This window comes from Hermetia illucens, chromosome 4, assembly GCF_905115235.1.
Source record: "Hermetia illucens chromosome 4, iHerIll2.2.curated.20191125, whole genome shotgun sequence".
Taxonomy (NCBI): Eukaryota; Metazoa; Arthropoda; class Insecta; order Diptera; family Stratiomyidae; genus Hermetia; species Hermetia illucens.
This window is the reverse complement of record NC_051852.1, coordinates 97661017-97683743: the sequence shown is the minus strand read 5'-3', so window position 1 is coordinate 97683743 and position 22727 is coordinate 97661017. Positions and strand designations below refer to the sequence as shown.

Here is a 22727-nt window from a genome sequence, read left to right as displayed (position 1 = left end):
TAATCGAGACCTTTACTTACCTTACTTACACCCCCCTTTTGCATGTATGGGGACCCTCCCTTAAATTCAACGTGAAAAGATGTAATTCGCTGTATGCGTGAGCGTTTACAGTTCCCACCTTTCTACCAAATTTGGTATCAATCACTGTAACCGTCTCCGAGAAAAATGCGTATGACGGACAGACAGTAAACCGATTTTAATAAGGTTTTGTGTTTACACAAAACCTTAAAAAAGTCGGGAAACCGGAAGCTGGACGCTTCAGGTACGAAAGGTTTTGTATATTTCTTAGTACGTAGCACGTAATATATGCATACATTATGTGAGAATATCCACTTTCGGATGATATTGACATTCATAGTCTTGAATTTGCGAAGAAGCCACAATTTTGACGTATCATAACTTTGTTAATAATAGTGCGATTTCTACCAAACTTGGCACGATCATGCTCTATATTATACTCTATATTGTTGTGAAATTTCGTGGTGCTAGGATGAACTTAAGGGGGGTTTTGCAGCCAATTACTAAAAATTATAGTAATATACTATTATTAACTTTATTTGTACAGATATCTCTATGGAAGGTATTTCGGAGCCTAGGCACCATATAGTGGCAGCCTCCTGATTTTTTTCAGATTTTTGGGTTTGGTAGTTTCTGAGAATGGCCCCCTTAAAGGAATGATCACTTTCAACCCCCCGCACTCTCCAAGTTTCTAACAAATGTCAAAACTAAGACCGGCTTCGAAAAGTACTAAACGAGACCTTTAATTTGATACCCCACATGACTATATTTGATGAAAAAAAAATTTACACCCCCCTTTTGCATGTATGGGGACCCCCCCCTTAAGTTCGCCATAAAAGGATGTAACTCACTGTATGCGTGAGCGTTCACAGTTCCCACCTTTCTACCAAATTTGGAGTCAATCGCTACAGCCGTCTCCGAGAAAAATGCGTGTGACGGACAGACAGACAGACAGACAGACAGACAGACAGACGGACAGACAGACAGACAGACAGACAGACAGTAAACCGATTTTAATAAGGTTTTGTGTTTACACAAAACCTTAAAAAGACAGACAGACAGACAGACAGACGGACAGACCGCACTTGACGAGGGCAAATGTTGGGCAGTGATTACACTTGATGTGAAGAATGCCTTCAATTCCGCTAGATGGAGCGAGATACTTGAGTCCCTAATTAACTTAGGCGTGGCGAAGTACCTGGTGCGTATTGTTGCCGACTTCCTAATCGATAGGACTCTGTGCTGCGAATCAGATGAAGGAATGAAATCCTACCAAACGACATGCGGAGTTGCACAAGGGTCTGTCCTAGGGCCACTCTTGTGGATTATTATGTATAACGGGGTACTGACCCTAGTTCCTACTGGTGTGGCCTCCATTGGTTTCGCGGACGGTATTGGTGTGACGGTTGTTGCACGCCTTCTCGAGGAAGCCGAGCTCTAAGCAAATGAAGCAGTCTATGAGATTAAATCCTGGTTAGAGAATGCTGTTCTACAGCTCGCAGAGCATAAGACGGATGTAGTACTTATTATCAAGCGGAAAAAGTGCACTTCCATGAAGATTAAAGTTGGAACGTAAACAGTTTATTCCAAGCCTGCACTTAAGTACTTAGGTGTAATGATTGACCAGAGGTTGAATTTCAGATTGCATGTGGAGGGTGCAGCAACCAAGGCATATAACATTGGAGCGCTGGTTGCGAGAATGCTACCAAATATAGGTGGCCCAAGGCCGAGCCGTCGACTCCTTATTTCAAGGGTGGTCAGTTCGATCCTACTGTATGCAGCCCCAGTATGGGCAGATGCACTGGAAAATATAATAAATAAGAAAAAGATTGGAGCTGCGTATCGCATAAGTGTACTCCGAACATGTTGCGCTTACAGAACAATTTCTAATGAAGCAGCTTGCGTGATAGCAGGAATGATCCCGATTGAGATTCTGGCGAAAGAAATACAACGACTTTACGATCGAACGTACCTCACCGGAGAATCTCCTGCCCGTCGGCGACAGTTCGCACGAGTCAGAAAAAGGCCGTTGGACTCACAAAATCATATAGGATATCCGGAAATGGATCGAGCGACCTCACGGCAAAGTAGGTTTCGACCTAACTCAATTCTTGAGCGGGCACGGAGGCTATCGAGCATATCTGTATCGATTTGGGCGTGATGATTCGCCATATTGCCCACAGTGTGCAAACATTCCAGAGGACGCAGAACACGTCTTTTTTCACTGCCCCAGATTCGAAACCCAAAGGGCTACATTAGAAGCTACAACCGGGGAGCACTTTACACCCGAAAATATCATGGAGGTTATGGTGAAAGCCAAGGGGATATGGACCGAAGTTGGAAAAGTGATTACAGCCATCGGAAAGAAGCTCAGGCAGGAGGAAGTCATCCGAAAGAATGAACGCGAGAGGAACACGATTGTTGACATGAGCGCAGAATAAATTCTGATCCAGCCCGGCGACGTATAATAATACCAAATGGGAGTCCCGCGGGGAGAGTGGAAGGAGAAGGAGGTGGTTTTAGTGGGTAAGAGTCCCACATAACCGTGTGGCAGGAGCCTGCGGTAGCTTTTGAAGTTTTCCACCTTCCATCGAAAAAAAAAGACGGACAGACAGACATTGAACCGATTTTAATAAGGTTTTGTTCTACAAACAAAACCTTAAAAAACAAAATTCTAAGTGACAAAAGTGATTGTGCGACTATTGTTATTCTGAGATATTTGTCTATCGGTACTTGATTGGGCCTCCTTTGGCTTCCAACAGTGACTGCATCCGCGACGACATAGATGAGTTTCTGTGTAATACTTTACGGTATACTATTACATTCATCTTGTAGAACCGTCTTTAGAGAATACTTTAAAGTAATGTGTAAATACTTCTTGAGGAAGTCCCATAAACGTTCGTCTGGACTCTGCGGTGGTGAATACAGCTGCTTTGGAACTATGCAGTAGCCACTTACGTACCATACGAGTTGTATGGTGTATGGTCGTTGTCCTGTTGGAAGATTGCTAAATTCCTGTAAATTGTTTTTCAAAATATTTGCGAAGGCATGCTGGTCCATTTTACCATTTTTTGCTCTATAAATTCTTTGTCTCTAATGCACTTCCTTTTTTCAGCCAAACTTTTGGTGGACCATCGTGACCAAATATCTTTCATCTGTAAACACAACTTGTTTCGAGAATGATATGTCCTCGTCTTTATGTAGAAAAGCAAATTCGTTTCTCTTAAGTTTTTTAGCCCCAGTGATGAAAGGCTTTTTCCTAGCTATTCTATTTTCCCGTGTTTGTTTAGAGTCCTTTGCACCGTCCTAGTGCTAGTCTTAGTTTTACATCACTTTCTGCGTATTGCACTCACTATCATTCTTTCTTCCTTTTGCAAATAACTTACAAGCATCCCCTGCCCTTTGTTTATAATTAACTGTTCCCGGTTTTTAAGGTTTTGTGTTGTGGTTTTACACAAAACCTTATTAGAATCGAGTCGATGTCTGTCTGTTTGTCACACCCAATTTATTTGAAAACGGCTAGACCGATTGTCACCAAAATTGGTAAAAGTGTGTGAACTGTTGTTCCCTTTACATACAGCAAGTGACACCAGTTTGTGTTAAGTTTAAGGGGTGGCTTCACATACATGTGAATGGAGGATGCAAATTTTGTTTTCATAAAATGTGGCCATGTGAGGTATCAAATGAAAGGGATCAATTAGTAATTTCTGGTTCCATATTTGATATCGGGTGAAACATAGGGGAGTGAGACTCAAAATATGGCCATGGAAAAGTCTAACAGATCACGTTCTCAGAACCTATCCAACCGAAAAATCTGAAAAAATCACAGTAGTGCATTTCTACCAAATCGAGGCCTCAAAATACATCCGTAGAAATAACGTTAATAACAGTATATACAGTCCATCCCAGAAGTACAAAATTGGCATGCGCGTAAGGGATAACATAGTGCGCAAAGTTATAACGGATGAAACTTTGCCATTTTTTGTGAATTTCGCGCATTCTATAACTTGGTTGACGTCATCATCACATATCAATTCATCAATACCACAAGAAGTGAGTTCATATGAACGGGGCCCCAAAGAATTGTTTTGTTTTAGTTTTCTAGTTATTTGCATATGAATATCAATTACTCCAAACAGACATGTATGTATGTAGGTATATAGTATATGCGTGGTAGAGAAGTTTGCTTGTAGTGTCTAATTCACATAGATACATCTGTACATTAAACCAGCCGTATTTAATATACGCACTATATATGTACATATGTATGCTTTTGTGCACGGAGTAAATCGAAAATATGGTTACGATCATTTATATACGTGCATATATATGTACAGTATTCGGAAATAGGCAGTTTGTTTGTTTAGGATGAGGATAATATCTCTGTCCGAATAGCTCAGTGGTTAGAGCACTGGGTTGTCATACGGAAGGCCGCGGTTCAAATCTCGCTGGTGGCAGTGGGATTCGTATCGTGACTTGACGTCGGATACCAGTCGACTCAGCTGTGAATGAGTACCTGACTCAAATCAGGGTAATAATCTCGGGCGAGCGCAATGCTGACCACATTGCCTCCTACAAAATACTGTAGTGTACCGTTACGGTCTTGAATGAAGTGCTCTAACACACTTCAAGGCCCTGATCCAATATGGATTGTTGCGGCAACGATTATTATTATATCCGAGTTATCACAATCTCGGCAGATGCCGGATTTTACCTAATACTAGCACTAAGTGCCAAGCATTTAGGCTCGGACGATCCTACCTACTTAAAAACTAAAGGGGCACTGGTGGTGGTGGCCGGTGGTAGGTCAGTGAGAGAATCCGTCGAGTACTCCCCGCAACATCGAGCACGTATGCAGAATGGTGTACTTCTGCATGGTTTGAACCAGACTGTGCGAAAGTCCCAGGACATCAAGGGAAGCCGTGAGGGATTTAGGTACAATACCTGCAGCTGACAATATTATGAGAACTACAACCACCCGCTCGAGACGCCAAATTTATGGGGGATAGCAACATCAATAATATACCCGGAGCGACCCGTCTTGTCAACTAACAGTACGTTAGGCTTGTTGTGTAGAATGTGGCGATCAGTCAGAACTTGCCGGTCCCAATACATGCTGTAAGCAGAACTATCAAGTACTGCTTGCGGCTCATATCGGTAAATCGGACATGTCCCCGTGATCAGCCCATGCTTGTATGCAAGGTTTTGATGGATAACCTTACATACAGCATTATGCCTAGTGATGTATTGCACCGGTGCTATAATAGTACAGCCAGAAATGAGATGGTCCAACGTTTCTAACGCTGAACCACACATTCTGCACTGGTCGTTCTCCACCCATTCTTTCATGATGAGCTTGTTATAAGCTCGGGTGTTAACCACGCCATCCTGAATGGCACACATGAACCCCTCCGTCTCAGCAAAGAGCTCCCCCGCACACAGCCATCTGTTCGACAAATGCAAATCGACAAATGGCTGCCAAAGATAATTCACGTGTTTACCGTGCATTGCCTTCAACTTCCATTCATCGATCCGCTCTCGGTCCGACTTCACCCCACTCAGAGGATTGAAAGATCGATCCTTCAAGTTAAGTTAAGTTTGCCTTACAGACAGCCGCATGCAAGGGGCTCGCCTGCTCTTTGCTGTAAAAATAAGCGCGCAGCGAGTCGACTTGGCGATGATGTTGTGCCGCCACGTCAACCACGCCCCTACCTCCGATGTCACGAGGCAGGTTCATCCGTTCCACGGCAGACTTTGGGTGATGCCTTCGGAATTTGGACATAGTTGTCCGTATCCGCCGCTGGACGTTTTCCGGATCGGTCTTCGTTCACGGCAATATTCCGAATGCATAAGCCAGTGAAGAGATAGCGAATACATTCAACGCGCTCATTTTATTCTTCCCCGAGAGATGCGATTTCAGCACCAGCTTTACACGCCGCAGGAATAAGGCGAAACGTGGATTGGTACACACGATGGAGCATAATCATGGGAAACGCCTGCGCAACCAATACCAACAGCTCTACTACCAAACCCTAGCTCGACCTCCACATGGTGACCGCTGTGAGCTCATTCTTAATGAAAAGCTGCAGACGGAGGAGGAGGAAAAGGAGTCTCCCGCGCCTAAAAACGGAACAAATTGTACCAGCTGGTCCTGGAGGACCAGGAGGTTGGTGGTTGACAATCCTACATAGAAAACAACCTGTTACGAAGCCACAAAAGGAACCTCGGAGTGGATTTACTAGACAACGACGCACCTGTCAACGACAACAGAATAACGATTTGCGTATTTTCTGATGTAGCGTGCGCTCCCTGTACAGCTAGCCGATACCCTGTCCCAATATAGGGTTGATGTAACAACGTTGCAGGAGTTGCGCTGGACAAGGACCGGTTTCCTGGAGAAGAGTCACTACACCATATATTATAGTGGCCATCCAGTAAACCATGTGCTCGGAGTAAGTTTTTATTCAGCCAAAAAATGAAACCTGCTGCTATAGCCTTTGAAAACTTAAACAAAAGGCTATGCACTCTGCGCTTGCGACACACATTTAGAAATATAAGCCTCATTAATGTTCACGCCCGTACAGAGGAGACTTCAGAGTCGGAGAAGGATGCCTTCTACGAGGCAGTAGAATGAACCCTCGCACCAGACGCGCAAGTTTTACCAACAAGTCAGCAGGATGAAGCCTTATACACCTCGATGCTCATCTAGATTTCCGACAGAATGGGCATATTGGAGCGATGGATTGAGTATTTTGATGAACTGCTCAACAACCAGAACATCGGCGAGTTGAAGGTCCCGCCAACTGAAGACGACGGACAAATACTGCCACTACCAAGTATAGAGCTGAGCGTTTTAGGTATGAAAGGTTGTTATGTATATGCATTTAGCATGCCTTACCACTTTAGTGTGACATTGATATTTAGTTGCAGTAAATATACACGGTAAAGTCAACTTTGAGCTACTGTAACTTTGTTAGTAATAGTATCATTTTCATCAAACTTGGGAATAATATGCTGCATATTATATTTTATACTACTACCATAACTCTCTGCATATAACTCCGGGATAAACTTAAGGGGGGTTTTACTCAATTTCCCCCAAAAATTTGGTAATATGCTATTATTAACTTAATTTGAACAGATATCGATATGGAGAGTATTTTGAGGCCTGGGCACCATATAGAGGCAGCTTCACGATTTTTTTTAGATTTTTCAGTTGGGTAGTTTCTGAGAGTGGGTCCGTTGAAGAAACCATCACTTTGCAACCCTTCCACTCCCCACCATTCTAACAAATCGCAGAACTAATACCGGCTTCGAAAAGTACTAACAGAGATCTTTCATTTGATACCCCACATGACTATATTCGGTAAAAAATTTTTAACACCCCCCTTTTACGTGTATGGTCCCCCCCTCCTCCTAAAGCTCAACGTACAATGGTATCACCTAATGCATGTCTGGGCGTCCACAGTTCGCACCTTCTCACCAAATTTCGTTTAAATCGGTATAGCCGTTTATGAGAAAAATGCGTGTGACAGACAAACAGACATTGAACCGATTTTAATAAGGTTTTGTTTTGCAAACAAAACCTTAAAAAGGGAGACATCACGCAGTGCAGCAATTATAAAGGCATCATGTTGCTGAGTACCATCTATAAGGTATTCTCCGCTGTCTTGCTAGGTCGGATAGACCTATATGTCCAGTACATCATTGGCCCATACCAAAGAGGCTTCACTCCTGCCAAATCAGCAACAGATCTGATTGGCAAAAACAGGTGTCCTTTGTTACTCAATTAAGATCGTAGATAGTTACATCTTGAAAAGCACACTTTGATAAGATACGGGTGGGGGACCACTTCAGTGGAGCTTTAGTATTTACGGGCGGATCTTCACGATCAACTTGTTTTTAGGTTTTTAGGATAATTCTCCTCTCTAGGTCATTTTGGACCAATTAGGATTGTCGCTTTTAAAATACTATACTATATATACCAAAATAAGAATCATGTTTAAACAGTCTTCATAGGTATGCGTCAAATTGTCCAGCAGAATAGAGAAAACAATTTTCTAAAACACCATTTGTTTAAAAAATAGTCCTCAACAAAATGAAAACATCATACGACCCTGACAAGAAGAAAAAGATAGAAACTTCAGATCGAAATGTAACCTCCGGCGGGGTCGGTTTGGATATCAAACTATTTACGAGCGGTGGTGTTGCCAACATTACCAAAATCTTGTCCGCCTGAAACACTGTTTCGAAACTACCAATTTCCAAAATTTGCGCCCAGAGGAAAAAGCCGCTGCGAATTCGAAGAGAGACAGTCGATCGAATATGACGCGCAGTTAGGGCCATCCGGCAGAGATATGATAGACCTAGAGTTAAAGTAAGGCTTTATGCCCACATCAACCATATATAACTTTTCCAACCAGATGGACAACCCTCTCATCAAGCTGATCAAGTGATGTTTAGCTGCCTTGACCACTGCCTCCTATAATCCTCTCTAATGAGGTGCATGTTTGAAGATGGAATACCAAACCTTTCTTAGGTGAGTCAAAACCTGCTGATTCTGAACAAATTCGAAAGCAACCGCTATTTGCGTCAACTATGACCCAACTTTTGTATCCAATATCGCACACTGCTGGGAGCTATCTGCTGGTCGAAAGTTCTCCTTCTATGGCGGTGACATACTGCTCAGTGGTAAATGCAGGTACGAATTGCCTGTCGTGTCTGCCACACCCAGTCTGAAGCATGAGCTGCATTTACCATGAGAAGTGATCAGAGGCGCCTGATGAATGAGAAGCTAAGCAAAAACGCTGACTTCTGGCAAGATGACCGGAAAGCCTGATCGTGTAATAGCTTAGAGTATTGGGTTCGTTTCATCAATCCTTGATCATCCAGCTAAGAAGTGAAGAAGGGGAGAGGACTAGAGCTCGCCAAACCAGTATTACCGCGGAGTGCCTAGAGGTTTGCTGCAAAATCCGTTCCTTGTTCGTTTCTAAGCACAAGGGTCAGTGCCTCGTTGAGTACATGAGCGCTAATTGTAAAATTGCCAAGGAAAGGTCATGAAGGATGAACAACACCGAATTCGAGTCACGGCGTCAGCGAGATTTTTGGCCGATCTCAAATAACGCGAATTCGCTGATGAACCTAGATTTTCCTCACACGTTTTGCAACATAGTATTTCAGCTCCGTTGAGTGCTTTCGATACTAGCGAAGGACTACCTAAGAGTTTGTCCAATATCCGTTAAGGGCAGCGCTGAAGGCACGTTGTATATCTGGAGATTGTAGCACTACCGCAGAGGGACAGCCTTTAAACGCGCTAGGAAAACTTGTAAATTTGATTATCGTACTCCAGGATATATACATAGACGACTGTAGCAGTAGACTATATATTAGCATCTGGGCAACCATGATATCCATGCTCGATCATGGCAGAATCTGCAGTTGACTGAATTCGCCCAATTCATTGCAGAACTAAGCCATATTCGGATCAGAGAGCCTGACAAGCACCTGGTACTTAGCCGGAGATGATGGCATGGTTGGGAGGTCCAGTCGGAATAGGAGTGCATCAGAGGTTGTATCCCATCGTGAGCCAACTGCCGAAGTGAGAGATTAGTCGACAACCAAATCGGTAAACGAGGTAGGATCGCAATAGAATGCCTGCACCAATAAAGTCTCATTGGACTTTCACTTGCGCAGTCAGAAATGCTTCAAATGCTGAAAGGATGTAGTCGATGCCGTGTTGTATCGGCTTGAAGCCATTCCATAGACAATGTACACCGATATCTAAAAGGTTTATTTATATTATATGCTCATATATATGAGAATAATGGTAGGGAGATTGACTCGAGTCAACGCTTAATGATACTAAGGGTGTGCATTGCTGAGTGAGCGAGGCACGCTTTCCGTTAGCATAAGGACAGTGAATGCACTTGAAAACGGTGTTGAATGTTGAAGTGCGACATAAGAAGAGTCGCTGAAATATTGTCAACAATAATTTAACGTCTCGTAAGATGTAGCTAATTTCCCGTATTAAGAAGTAGATTCAGCGACAACACAATGAAATTAACTGCCACACCACCATTGACATAATATGTTAGATACGTAACCTAAATAACAACGAAATTTATGAGTGATACCACAATTGTGTGGTTGTACACAAAAAAAAAAATGTAAAAAAATCTCAATAGGCTGCAGTGGATGGGTTACCTATGGGTGAGGGTGATCCAGTTCGAAAATTCTACAATGGCAATATCTATGGTAGAAAAGAAGAAGATATCGCATTGCTGGACCTCGCCGTGAAACCGGGATGTCTGGAGTTCCTTACTAAAGCACGTCTAGGCCGGATACCGGTTGTTGCAAAGATGATAATGATGACACATTTTTCGCCGGTGTATAATGACATACCGAGGCAAAGAGGGAAATCTGATTTCCAATAGAATGGGCATATTGGAGCGATAGGTTGAGTACTTTGATGAGCTACAGAACAACCAGAACATCGGCGAGTTGGAGGTCCTTCCAACTGAAGACGATGGGCTAATACTACCACCACCAAGTATAGAAGAAACAGTCTGTGCAATTCGTCGACTTAAAAATCATAAGTCGCCAAGAGCCGATGGAATTACAGCCGAATTAGTTAAATATGGAGGCGACCAATTACAGTAAGTGGTTTATCAACTTGTGCTCAAGGTGTGGGACAGTGAATCAATGCGAGGCCAGATAAAACCAGCAGGATCACTCTCAAGACCATTCGACATCAACAACGGTCTAAGACAAGGGGATGCCCTATCATGTATCATCTTTAACCTGGCCCTCGAGAAAGTGATCCGTGATGCTGAAGTAAATGCAAGAGGTACGATCCTCTTAAAGTCCACCCAACTACTGGCCTATGCTGACGATATCGACATCATGGGAAGAACCACCCGAGACGTACAAATTGCCTTCATCCAGGTCGAGCAGGCGGCGGGAGATCTTGGGCTGCACATCAATGAAGGCAAGACAAAGTATATGGTGGCAACGTCAGCATCAAAAACCAAAAAACCAACAACATCAAACCGCACTGGTCAAACGGGAAGAATAAAGATAGGAGACTACAACTTTGAGACCGTTGATAATTTCTCCTATCTAGGATCGAAAATCTCAACCGATAACAGCTATGACGATGAAATCCGCGCACGGTTGTTATCAGCCAACAGATCCTATTTCAGCTTACAGAAACTATTCTGCTCGAAACGTCTCACCGTAGGGTCAAAGCTCTCACTGTACAAGACAATGATCTTGCCAGTCCCCATGTATTCCTCGGAGGCCTGGGTTCTTAGCAAAAAAAATTGCGAACTCTTGGCCGCGTTCAAGAGAAGAATCCTCCAAAGAATTTTTGGCCTCCTTCATGAGGGTGGACGATTCCGTAACCTACATAACGACGAAATCTATGAGCGATACCATGACCGGCATGGGCGGGTCATTTAATACGTATGGATGAGGATGATTCAGCCCGGAAAGTCTATAAGGGCAATATCTATGGTAGAAAAAGAATACGAGGCAGACCCTGCCTAAGATGGAGCGATGGCGTAGGCCAGGACGCCAGACAGCTTTTAGGGATATCAAATTGATGGACCTCGGCGCAAAACCGGGATGTCTGGAGTTCCTTATTAAGACAGGCCTAGACCGGATACCGGTTGTTGCGCCGTTGTTGATGATGATGATATAATGACTGCAGGATGTGGATGATTCTCCGCTTTCTCCTGATAATGGTAACTCTGCTGAAAACTCATAGCTTGCTCTACTCCTTTGTCCTTGATTCGATGGTTAACATAACAAAGCATTATCGGAGAGATATGAAGGCAAGGTGAGTCGTGTAAAAAAAGCGCCAAGGACGAAAAATAAGTTCGCCCAGATATGTGTATGCGTGATCATACTCGATGTTAATCCCATACATTGTTGTAATCTGGCACAGCGTCTTTAGAAGATTCCCAATTTTAGTCATTAAATAAGACAGAAGGACAGACAGCCAACCGATTTTAATAAAAAGAAAGGAAAACGTCCAGCTATCCTAATACAATAAAAACATTTATTATCTCATAAATTGTCTAACATTAAAAACATTGAGAAATTGAAATAAAAAGACTAAAATTTAACCCACTTATAACCACACCAAGAACGCCCACACCAACAATGAAATGCCAAGACCATAGCCTCCAAACACAGGCCTGACGATACTGTACACAATCCCGAAAAGAACAATGAATCCAAGGTAGTATAAAACCTCCGTTCTGTAACGATAATTAAATTAAATAATTGGAATTTATCCAACCGTGATAACATAAGAACTTACATTTTCCAATGGATGCGATGCCATTGTGTAGTTTTCGCTGATTCCTTGAAGTAAAACCGCCTCACTCCGACGAGACAACTAGACATGAATTTGGACCAATCGCAGTTACTAGCATCGAATGTGTAACGGGCTCTGTCCGATTCATTCAGGAACGATATTATCCGCAACGCATTGGTTAGTGAATATCGGAAATCTTTGTCGAGGAAGTAGTCGAAGGCTTTTGTACCATTGTGGAACACTCGCATGTACTCGAGGGTCCTGAAATTATTTTGAAAAGATATTCATTACAAGCATCCGACAGAATTAAATTAGAAATGAATCTTATTAGGAAAATGGCCAAAGATTTAGTTCGCAATTATTGCTTGTTCACACTTTTCAACAAACCTTTAAAAAAAGATTGGCGTAGAACAACATGATAGACGCTGGTGTTGCATTTCAAGATTTTGGACCAAGAAAGCAAAGCGGATTTAACTCCCTGTAAGTTGGGGTTTAAGAATAGATTTAAAATATTCCCTATTTGCCGGATAACGCAACTATAAGGGGTAGAAATTTGTGAGCAGAAACCTCAGATTTCTAAACCCTATTACTAGGCATAGCAAAAGAGGTGCTGACATCGAATTCGAAAGAGACCATCGTCTGATGCTCCTTTAACTTAGCTTATGTGATCGCCTCATGCAACGCGGTCTCAGATTCAATCTAAAGAAAAATGAATTTTTGAATACCTCGGGTCAACGCTATCAGTCAATGAAGAACTGCGTTATGAAATTGCTTCATTCATTAACGCAATCTGGATGAAGTGGCGTTCCACAACTGGTGTTCTTTGTGATCAACGTATCAACGAACGTCTCAAATCGAAAATTTACCGCAATGTTGTCCGTCCTGTCGCTCTCTACGGTTCTGAGTATTGGCCAACTATAAAAAACAATGAACGGCGTCTTGCGGTAATGGATACGAAGATGTTACGTTGAACTAGTGGCGTGACACGTTTTGATCACATCCGAAATGAGGATATCCGCGATCGTTAGGGTTGCACCGATCGTGGAAAAGTTGCGAGAGAGGCGTCTTCGATGGTATGGTCACGCAATTCGTGCTAACGAGAATTCACTTGCCAAAATTGGTCTGAACATTGAAGTCGATGGTAAGCGACCAAAAGGCAGGCCTAAACAACGGTGGGTTGATACGCTGTATCGAAGCTTCGAGATTACACCCAGATCAGGCATTCGATAGAGCCAAATGGTGGAACCGATCACGACGAGCCGACCCCGCTTGTGAACGGGACAAAGGCTGATCCAGTTACCGTCCAGGAAAGGGACAACTTTCTTGCTGTCCAAACAGCCTTTAAACTCTAATCTAAAATTGTATTTATCTTTGGTGTGCGTGCGGTTGTCGATCACGTCCGAAATTCTACTCATTTGTAAATGTTAGAAATCTGAAATTTTTCTCAGCAAGTGCAGAAGGGATAAACGTTAAGAATCCAAATAGGGGTCCGAACTTGAGTACGGCAACTAGCGGGGTACTTCCTGTTGTCGGGAAGATTTCAAGGGGGAAACCAGATTAGGAGGTTTTCAGAATCAACTCTTTTGATTACATATTGTTAGTCTAGCTATCCCGGAATACGCTGCAGAAATGTCAAATGGAAACTCGTGGTCTTTTAGATTTTATAGGGATAGAAGCCAGCGATTATGGGGTACAGGCTTAGGTTCCACCATTTCCATTTATAAATGCTTGGCGACAGTCAATTATACGAGTGCACTTGTGTTTGTTGTAATTGTATTTTGTTTTTAATTAAGAATGATAAATGTCTTCATATCCGAAAGGGGATTTTTCAAACAATTTTTTTAGACGCGTTTTCTCAAAACGACGTTTTTAACATTTATGGAAATTCTAGCTCAAAAAAAAATATCGATCATTATAAATTATCAAGAATAGGAACCAATGTTTGGGATAAAATCATATTTTTAAGGGTGGCTTTTCCAGGTATTTAGTGAAAAAAGGTGGAAACATTTTTTTGAACAACATCATTTTAGATTTTGATTATTTTCAGCTGCATTGAGGTTCATAATCTTAGAAAATAAGTGAGCAATGTCAGCTTTTTGTTTTCAGATAAAAATTTGGGTCACTAGACGTCCCGCAATTGGAGAACTCCAGTTACAGAATTCGCGTAACTCTTTTATTTTTAACTTAAACTTTCCAAAAAATTCTCCAAAGCTGTTCTGAATATAGTTAATGTAATGGCCAGATTTGGCGGTGATTCAACAAAGTAAGTGAAGAAAGGGCTTTTAATGTGGCTTCCCCCTTAACTGTCCGGGAACGCATCAGGGAATACCTCAAAAATTGGATCTTCAGAGGATAGGCTGGTTTCCACTTTGGATTCTCCTATGCCGACCTCATTAACACCATCCGGATTATTATGGGGCAGTGTGTTTAGATGTCCAGCACACCTGCTTTTCATCGATTTCGGGAAAGCTTTCGATAGCGTGAGCAGGGAATACATCTTGATTGTTTTATCCACGAGAGCACTTTGGAGGAATTAATAGCAATTATCAGAGCGACACATGACGACGGAAAATTTTAAAGGTCTGTTCATCGTTGAAATTGAGTGTGAAGTTCCGCCAGTACCTTCTGAAGTATCCCGTTGGTCCGCTCCTGTACGCTCTTTATTAGCCAGCTAAATATAGTCACTCTAGTCCCTCATATATCATTAACGAAATTTCGCATGTGTTTGATCCGGTGCGATAGGAGCGCACCAGAATTTGGCATATAAAATGGAGGATATTGCCCAAATGTAGGGAAAAAATCTGCGAAGCTAAGTTTGAAAATTTAAGAAAAAAAAATACTAGGTTTATCTAATGTGTGCATGGAACCGGAAAATTCGTGATCCGGGTGCCAATGGATCGTATCCTCAATAGATATCTCTCCTGTCTCATATCTTAAGGAGGCATGACCATGGGGTCCCCACCTCATCTTGGCCTTCTCCAGCCTTAGTAATTGGAAACCCATCCTCAGTTTTGCTTGCAATTTCTACATAGATATACATATTTCTGCATACAGTGCATAAACGGAAGGGAAACATTTTATCGGTTGTTCCCTGTCACAGAGTATACAATGCTCTCACGGGGCGATGGTTGAGGGGTAGAGCATTAGCCTCTCGAACTCAATGCTCCGGGTCCAAATGGCGGTTATCATGGATGCGTTACGTGCGCAAACAACAAACAAACAAAATGGAATAGCTTAAATCCGATCTTATTTTTTGGAATCGGAGGAGAGAGTGGATAGAAAAGTGAGATTGCAGTAAGTGCAGCTTAAGCCAACTACCTCCGTGTCCCAGCAAAGTTTCATCCCAGCCGCCACGGGATCCCGACGAAGAAACAATATGTACATCTCGGAAGTTCGTATAATAATACCTTACATCTTATAGCCGCATAGGCCCGTAAATGTAGAGACCGTTTTTAAGTAACCACTAACGAGACGATGAGCCCAAGAAACTCTACTCTACACTGAGGCTTCGGAAGGAACAGTGTGATCCAAATCTAAAGAAATTAATTCAAATACACGTGCAGTTTAGCCGGGAACAAAGTTTAAACATTAACACATCTCGATACAATACAATACAATGAAGTTGGTTATTTTGGCAATTTTGGAATAGTTCGGCTTTCACAGTTGACCTTGGCTAACCTTAAAGACCACTTGGTAGTCCCGCAATCCACCAAGTCAATACAAAGTGTCACGCTTATCGGGAAAAAATCTCTCCACTAGGTTGCACCTTGTTGCCAGTAGTTTTCTTCTTCTTCGACTATGCTGAAAACAACTATTTTCTTCCTTCTGCACTTGGGCCAAACGGCCCTGGTCGTGGAGAAGAAGGCAGGCAGAGTCGGACTGAAGATAAACACCAAAAGAGCCAAGGACAAGGAGTCAAACGGCTCATCGCACCCCCTCTCTGTTTACGTTACAGTACAGAACATCGAAGGGATCCAACAAAGATGGCTAATTACACAGGTGATTGAGACTTTTCAGGGGCGAATTTGACTTGAGGAAGCAGAATTTTCAACGGAATATACGGGCTACTATAAAAGACGAGGTGGTCAAAGGGTAGTATAGGTCCTAGGGCGAAACGTGGATTGGTACCTACGATGGAGCATAAAACCTGGGAAATGCCTGCTGAACAACAGCTCTACTACCAAACCCTATCTCCACCTCCACGTGGTGACCGCTGGGAGCTCTTTCTTGACGAAAAACTGCAGACGGAGAAGGATGAAGGCGAGTCTCCCGCGCCTAAAAACGGGACAAATTGTACCAACTGGTCCTCCAGGTTGGGGGTTGGGTAGGGCTGACAACCCTACCCTACAACTCGTTACGAAGCCACAACAGGAGCCTCGGACAGGACGGATTTTAAAACGACGGACCCGGTAACGACGAAGGAACAACGATTTGCGCATTTTCTCATGGAACGTGCGCTCCCTGTACAGAGAGGAAGCTGATGAGCAGCTAGCCGATACCCTGTCCCAATATAGGGCTGATATAACAGCGTCGCAAGAGATGCGATGGACAGGGACCGGTTTCCTGGAGAAGAGCCACTACACCAGATATTATAGTGGTCATCCAGTAAACCATGTGCTCGGAGTAGGTTTCTTAGTCAGCCAAAAAATGAAACCTGCTATTATCGGCTTTGAAAACATAACCGAACGGCTGTGCACTCTGCGCTTGCGAGGCAAGTTTAGAAATATAAGCCTCATAAACGTTCACGCCCCTACAGAGGAGACTGCAGAGTCGGAGAAGGATACCTTCTACGAGGCAGTAGAGCGAACCCTCGAAGCCTGTCCCAGATATGATATCAAAATCATACTTGGGGATTTTAACAGCCAAGTAGGGAAGGAGCCCGTATTCAGGCGATACGTTAGCTCCCATAGCTTACACGAAAAAACAAATGATAACGGACTGCGGACTATTCAATTAGCAGGGTTACACGAAATGGTTGTTAGAAGTACCTGGTTTGCGCGGAAAGCGGTCCACAAACATACGTGAGCCTCTCCAGACGGGACCACTTTCAACCAAACTGACCACGTGTTGACCGAACGCCGCCACCTCTCAGCCTTGATGAATGTCAGAACATATAGGGGGGCCAATATAGACTCGGATCACTATCTCGTTGGCATGGTGCTCCGAGCTCGAATAACAATACCACCTAGAATCCCCTATGACAATCAGGTGAGAGTGAACACTGAAGCCATCCACAACACAACCCTTCGCGACACCTATAAGAGGGAAATGGATGTCGCAATAACCGCAGTCAACAGAGAACCTGGAGATGAAGCATCAACAAATGATCTTCACAATCACCTGAAGAACGTTATCATGGATACGGCCACAAACATACTTGGCCCCGGCCGCAAAAGGAGTCGGAACGGCTGGTTTGACGATGAATGTAAGCTAGCAACGGAACGGAAGAATGCCGCATACCGAGTAATGTTGCATTCTCAAAGAACGCGGGCACGCGCAGAGACTTATCACGAACTCCGACGAGTGGAGAAGCGACTTCACAGACGGAAAAAGGAAACCTGGGAGAACCAACAAGTCTATGAACTAGAAAAGTACAGGGAGCAACCGCACCAGGCGCGGAAGTTTTACCAACAAGTCAGTCCTGCCGAGACAAAGAGGGAAATCTGATTTCCGATAGAATGGGCATATTAGAGCGATGGGTTGAGTACTTTGATGAGCTACTGAACAACCAGAACATCGGCGAGTTGGAGGTCCCGCCAACTGAAGACGACGGACAAATACTGCCACCACCAAGTTTAGAAGAAACAGTCCGTGCAATTCATCGGCTAAAAAATCATAAGTCGCCAGGAGCCGATGGAATTACAGCCGAATTAGTTAAATATGGAGGCGACCAGTTACACCAAGTGGTTCATCAACTTGTGATCAAGGTATGGGACAGCGAATCAATGCCTGACGATTGGCAACGAGGCATTATCTGTCTCATACATGAAAAGGGAGATATCATACAGTGCAGCAATTTTAGAGGTATCACGTTGCTGAGAACCATCTATAAGATATTCGCCGCTATCTTGCTAGGCCGGATCGCCCCATACGCCCAGAACATCATTGGCCCATACCAAAGAGGCTTCACTCCAGGCAAATCAGCAACAGATCAGATTTTCTCTCTGCGGCAAGCGATGGAAAAATTGTTGGAATATGGACAACAGTTGCACCATCTGTTCATCGACTTTAAAGCCGCCTATGATAGCATAGTCAGGGTAAAACTGTACACGGCCATGAGAGAATTCGGTATCCCGACGAAATTAATAAGACTGACTAGGCTGACCCTGACCAATGTGCGAGGCCAGATAAAAGCAGCAGGATCACTCTCAAGACCATTCAACATCAACAACGGTCTACGACAAGGGGATGCGCTATCATGCGTCCTCTTTAACCTGGCCCTCGAGAAAGTGATCCGTGATGCCGAGGTAAATGCAAGAGGTACGATCCTCTTCAAGTCCACCCAACTACTGGCCTATGCTGACGATATCGACATCATGGGAAGAACGACCCGAGATGTACAAACTGCCTTCATCCAGATCGAGCAGGCGGCGCGAGATCTTGGGCTGCACATCAATGTAGGCAAGACAAAATTTATGGTGGCAACGTCAGCACCGAAGACGAATCAACCAACCGCAAACCGCACTGGTCAAACACAAACACGAAGAAGAATAAGGATAGGAGAATACAACTTTGAGACCGTTGACAATTTCTCCTATCTAGGGTCGAAAATCACAACCGATAACAACTACGATGATGAAATCCGCGCACGGTTGTTGTCAGTCAACAGAGCCTATTTCAGCTTACAAAGACTGTTCCGCTCGAAACGTCTCACCATAGGGTCAAAGCTCTTACTGTACAAGACTATGATCTTGCCAGTCCTCATGTATTCCTCGGAAACTTGAGTTCTTAGCAAAAAAAAATGCGAACTCTTGGCCGCGTTCGAGAGAAGAATCCTCCGAAGAATTTTTGGCCCCCTACATGAGGATGGACGATTCCGTAGCCTACACAATAACGAAATCTATGAGCGATACCATGACCGTCTGGTTGTGGATAAGCTCAATAGGTTACGGTGGGCGGGTCACTTAATCCGTATGGATGAGGATGATCCCGTCCGGAAAGTCTATAAGGGCAATATCTATGGTAGAAAAAGAAGACGAGGCAGACCCTGCCTAAGATGGAGCGATGGCGTGGGTCAGGACGCCAGACAGCTTTTAGGGATATCGAATTGGTGGACCTCGGCGCAAAACCGGGATGTCTGGAGTTCCTTATTAAGGCAGGCCTAGACCGGATACCGGTTGTTGCGCCGTTGATGATGATGATGATGATAAAAGACGCCGTATTGACGAAGGGGAAGCCCTGTATAAAATAAGCGTAAAAATAATGAGTTAAAAGATGAACCAAGTACCGCATATGAGGCAGAAATAGTACCACGAAAAACCTGGGAATAGGTTTTGGCAAATTAATAAGATAACAAACTCCTAAAAGGTAAACTGACTCCACTTTCAAGAACACAGAACGGACGAAAAGTGCGGCTGACGTGCATATTACCTCAGTGTCTGTGAACGGAAGAGAATCTCAATGAGAAGTCTCGAGAAGCAAAAATACGTTGACGATCATTAACTCTAAAGGAGAGAATACATGTCAACTAGTGGTCTCCTCGCGTCAAAGTAGTATCATTTCAAAACTAGTTACTACCTTGTGGTGAAGTTAGACGCTAGACTAAATCTCAGGTAGCAAGTAAAACACACTTGCTCTAAGTCTTGCAATGGAACATAGAACTAGAGTGAGATCACTGTTCTGCATGAAGGAGTGGATAGGAAAAATATTGGCAGAACGGTAGCACCGAAAAGTCTAGTTGGAGAAATGCTTGTGATTTTAGTAGGTATGTCACAAATGCTAGTATTATATATGCCAGAGTGTTTTGAAGATTGTAACCTACGGAGCAAAATGTAAGCAACTTCCCGAGACAGCTGCAATTTTTCTCAACTGTTCTACGCCAAGTCTCCTCACGTCGACCATCTTGGGAGAGTGGATTCCACTACATGGCATTGCCAGCAAGGCAATTGTTGCTCCTCTTTCATGTATGACTTATCCACGCCACTTCCGTTTTCCGATCACGGATGGTGCGCCTGTTCGCCGACCAAATTCCTTGTTTCTAATAGTATTAGATCAGCGTACCCCGAAAATGTGACGCAGACAGACGTTGACAAAGGCTTGGAATCTTCGAGTGATAGTGGGGTTCGTTTTCCATGAGCTACCCCCATAGAGCAACACAGAAAGAACACTAGCACAGAACAATCTTAACTTGATATTGGTGATGAGATAATTGTATTTCCAGATTTTAGACAAAGTAGCGCAAGCGGATCTACGTAGGACATGCAGTCCTACGTTAATTCACCGGGCTACATACAGTTCCGTGCTACCGTCGTTAAAAACCACGCTTCCTAGATATTCGTATAAATTGATAGACGCCTTCGATACTATGTCCATTAATTCAGTTAGGGAGAGCGCGATGATCCGTCAGATTGAAAACTTTGGTATCCGTGTTTAGCTCAGTCCAACTGTACTTGCCTCTCTTTCCAAATCCACAGCCATTAGGCCAAGGTCCATGAGCCGGTGAGAGACCAAACATATGTCATGAGCATAGTCGAGGTGTTTGAGCAAGGATGTCATCATATTGAATTCCTCCACGTCCTCCGGATAAGGCAGCGTAAACCAATACCAATAATAAAAAGAAATAATATCGTTGACAAGATGCAACCCTGACAACCTCAAGTTCTTCTGAGATTTGTGTGGTCAACGCAGGAGGATCCGGAGCGGAAACCAGCCTGCTATCTGTCAATCAAGCTTTCGAGGTGTTCTTTGATGGCACGATTTCACGATTATTTTAGCTATTATATCTTAGACGGCAGGAAGCATGCAGATAACTCTCAAATTGTCGCACTGCAAACAGGTGCTCTTCTTTGGAATCTTAATGATTACCCCTTTTTTCACTCATTGGGAAAGGTCTCGGATTCCCACGATTTCCGTTTGAGTGGAAGCAGCAGATCTGTAGTAACTGCAGGTGCAGTCTACAATAATTTTGCGGGAACATCTTGAAGCCCAGCGGATTTTCTCCATTTGAATTCAGTGATGTTGGAATTGATCTGTTTTCTGCTTGGAGGAACAGTCCGTATCCGTATGTTACGATAAATAGCCATTTCATGTACAAGAGGAGGAAACTTACTGTATGTGACACAGTTAAGAACCATGGCGAAGTGTTCTTTCCACCTCTCCAGTTGCTCTTCATCGTGGATGACAACATCTTTCATAGGACCATCGAAAGGTTTGCGACCATATTCAAGCTTTTTCCTGATGGGATGTATACTTCTAAAATCATTGCGTTCTACGACATCTTCCGCTTGCCTGACCAGCGCAATAGAATCCCTTTTGTAACGGTACACATTATGCTGAGCTTCCCAGGGTTGCGGAGTTCGAGGTTGTTGCAGCAGTCAATAATGAATTCAAAATCTTGCCGTTCATCGATCCGATAAATGTTTCTGATGGGGGCTAAATGCTCATGGATATTCTCAGGCGGGTGGGTTGCTCAGCGTATGTTCCTTTTGATCAGCAAAGTAGCTCTCCCACTACGATAGATATTAAACTTTGGGGGTCTCAGCTCTCTAATCCTGCGAGAAGTAACGGACGCAACATGCAAGCGAACATAAGCGGCCATCAGAGGTAATTCCTTTCGAGACCGATGTCAATTACTCTCTGGTTACGCACATCCAGTAGATAACTCCTAAATCTACTGCTGATCGCGAAATGGTCGATCTGATTATTCATGAGGTGCCGGTCAGTAGAAATTTAACTGACTTTATAGCAGGCTCTGTATTTCAACAATGTGTCACTAATGACAAGGCTGTGGAAGCTACAGAAATCCACAAAACTCCCATCATTATCGTCACTGCTACCAAGATCGTGCTTCTTCATCATATGTCCAAGCAAGGTGTTGTCAGAGTCGACCTTGGCATTCAGATAACCCATTACGATCACAAAGCCACCTTCAGGAAGCTCCTCCTGAACTGCGTTTAAATATTCGTAAAAAGCATCCTTCTTTGTAGCAATAAGTCTGGCAGAAACCGGCTCCCAGGTTAGGAGAGCGCTCCTTGCAGTATCTATCAGAAACAACTCCATCAGATTCGCGTCTGATACTGTGTGGCCTCCTAGCGTACAAAAGCATGCAAGAGAGAGAGAGGAATACTTCCCACCATCTTACTTCGTTGACCGTTGCTGAGGAGCGTTCACATTTCAGAAACCAATCATAGTCTGTTTTCGACAGGCAAGGGTCGTAGGCGTGAGGTGA

General features: G+C 43.6%; 1 protein-coding gene across 3 annotated transcripts in view; it reads right to left on the bottom strand.

The window, feature by feature from the left end:
- Nucleotides 1–12057: 12057 nt before the first annotated feature.
- The window catches only part of LOC119655445 (putative fatty acyl-CoA reductase CG8303), a 118254-nt gene continuing 107584 nt past the window's right edge, over nucleotides 12058–22727 (bottom strand). For all 3 annotated transcript variants that reach the window (XM_038061340.1, XM_038061339.1, XM_038061341.1), the window contains exons 6-7: nucleotides 12344–12601; nucleotides 12058–12281 (exon numbers count right to left, since the gene is read on the bottom strand). In XM_038061340.1, the coding sequence (XP_037917268.1) occupies nucleotides 12152–12281; nucleotides 12344–12601 (388 nt within the window). In that variant the 3' untranslated portion in view covers nucleotides 12058–12151. The remainder of the gene's footprint in view (nucleotides 12282–12343; nucleotides 12602–22727) is intronic.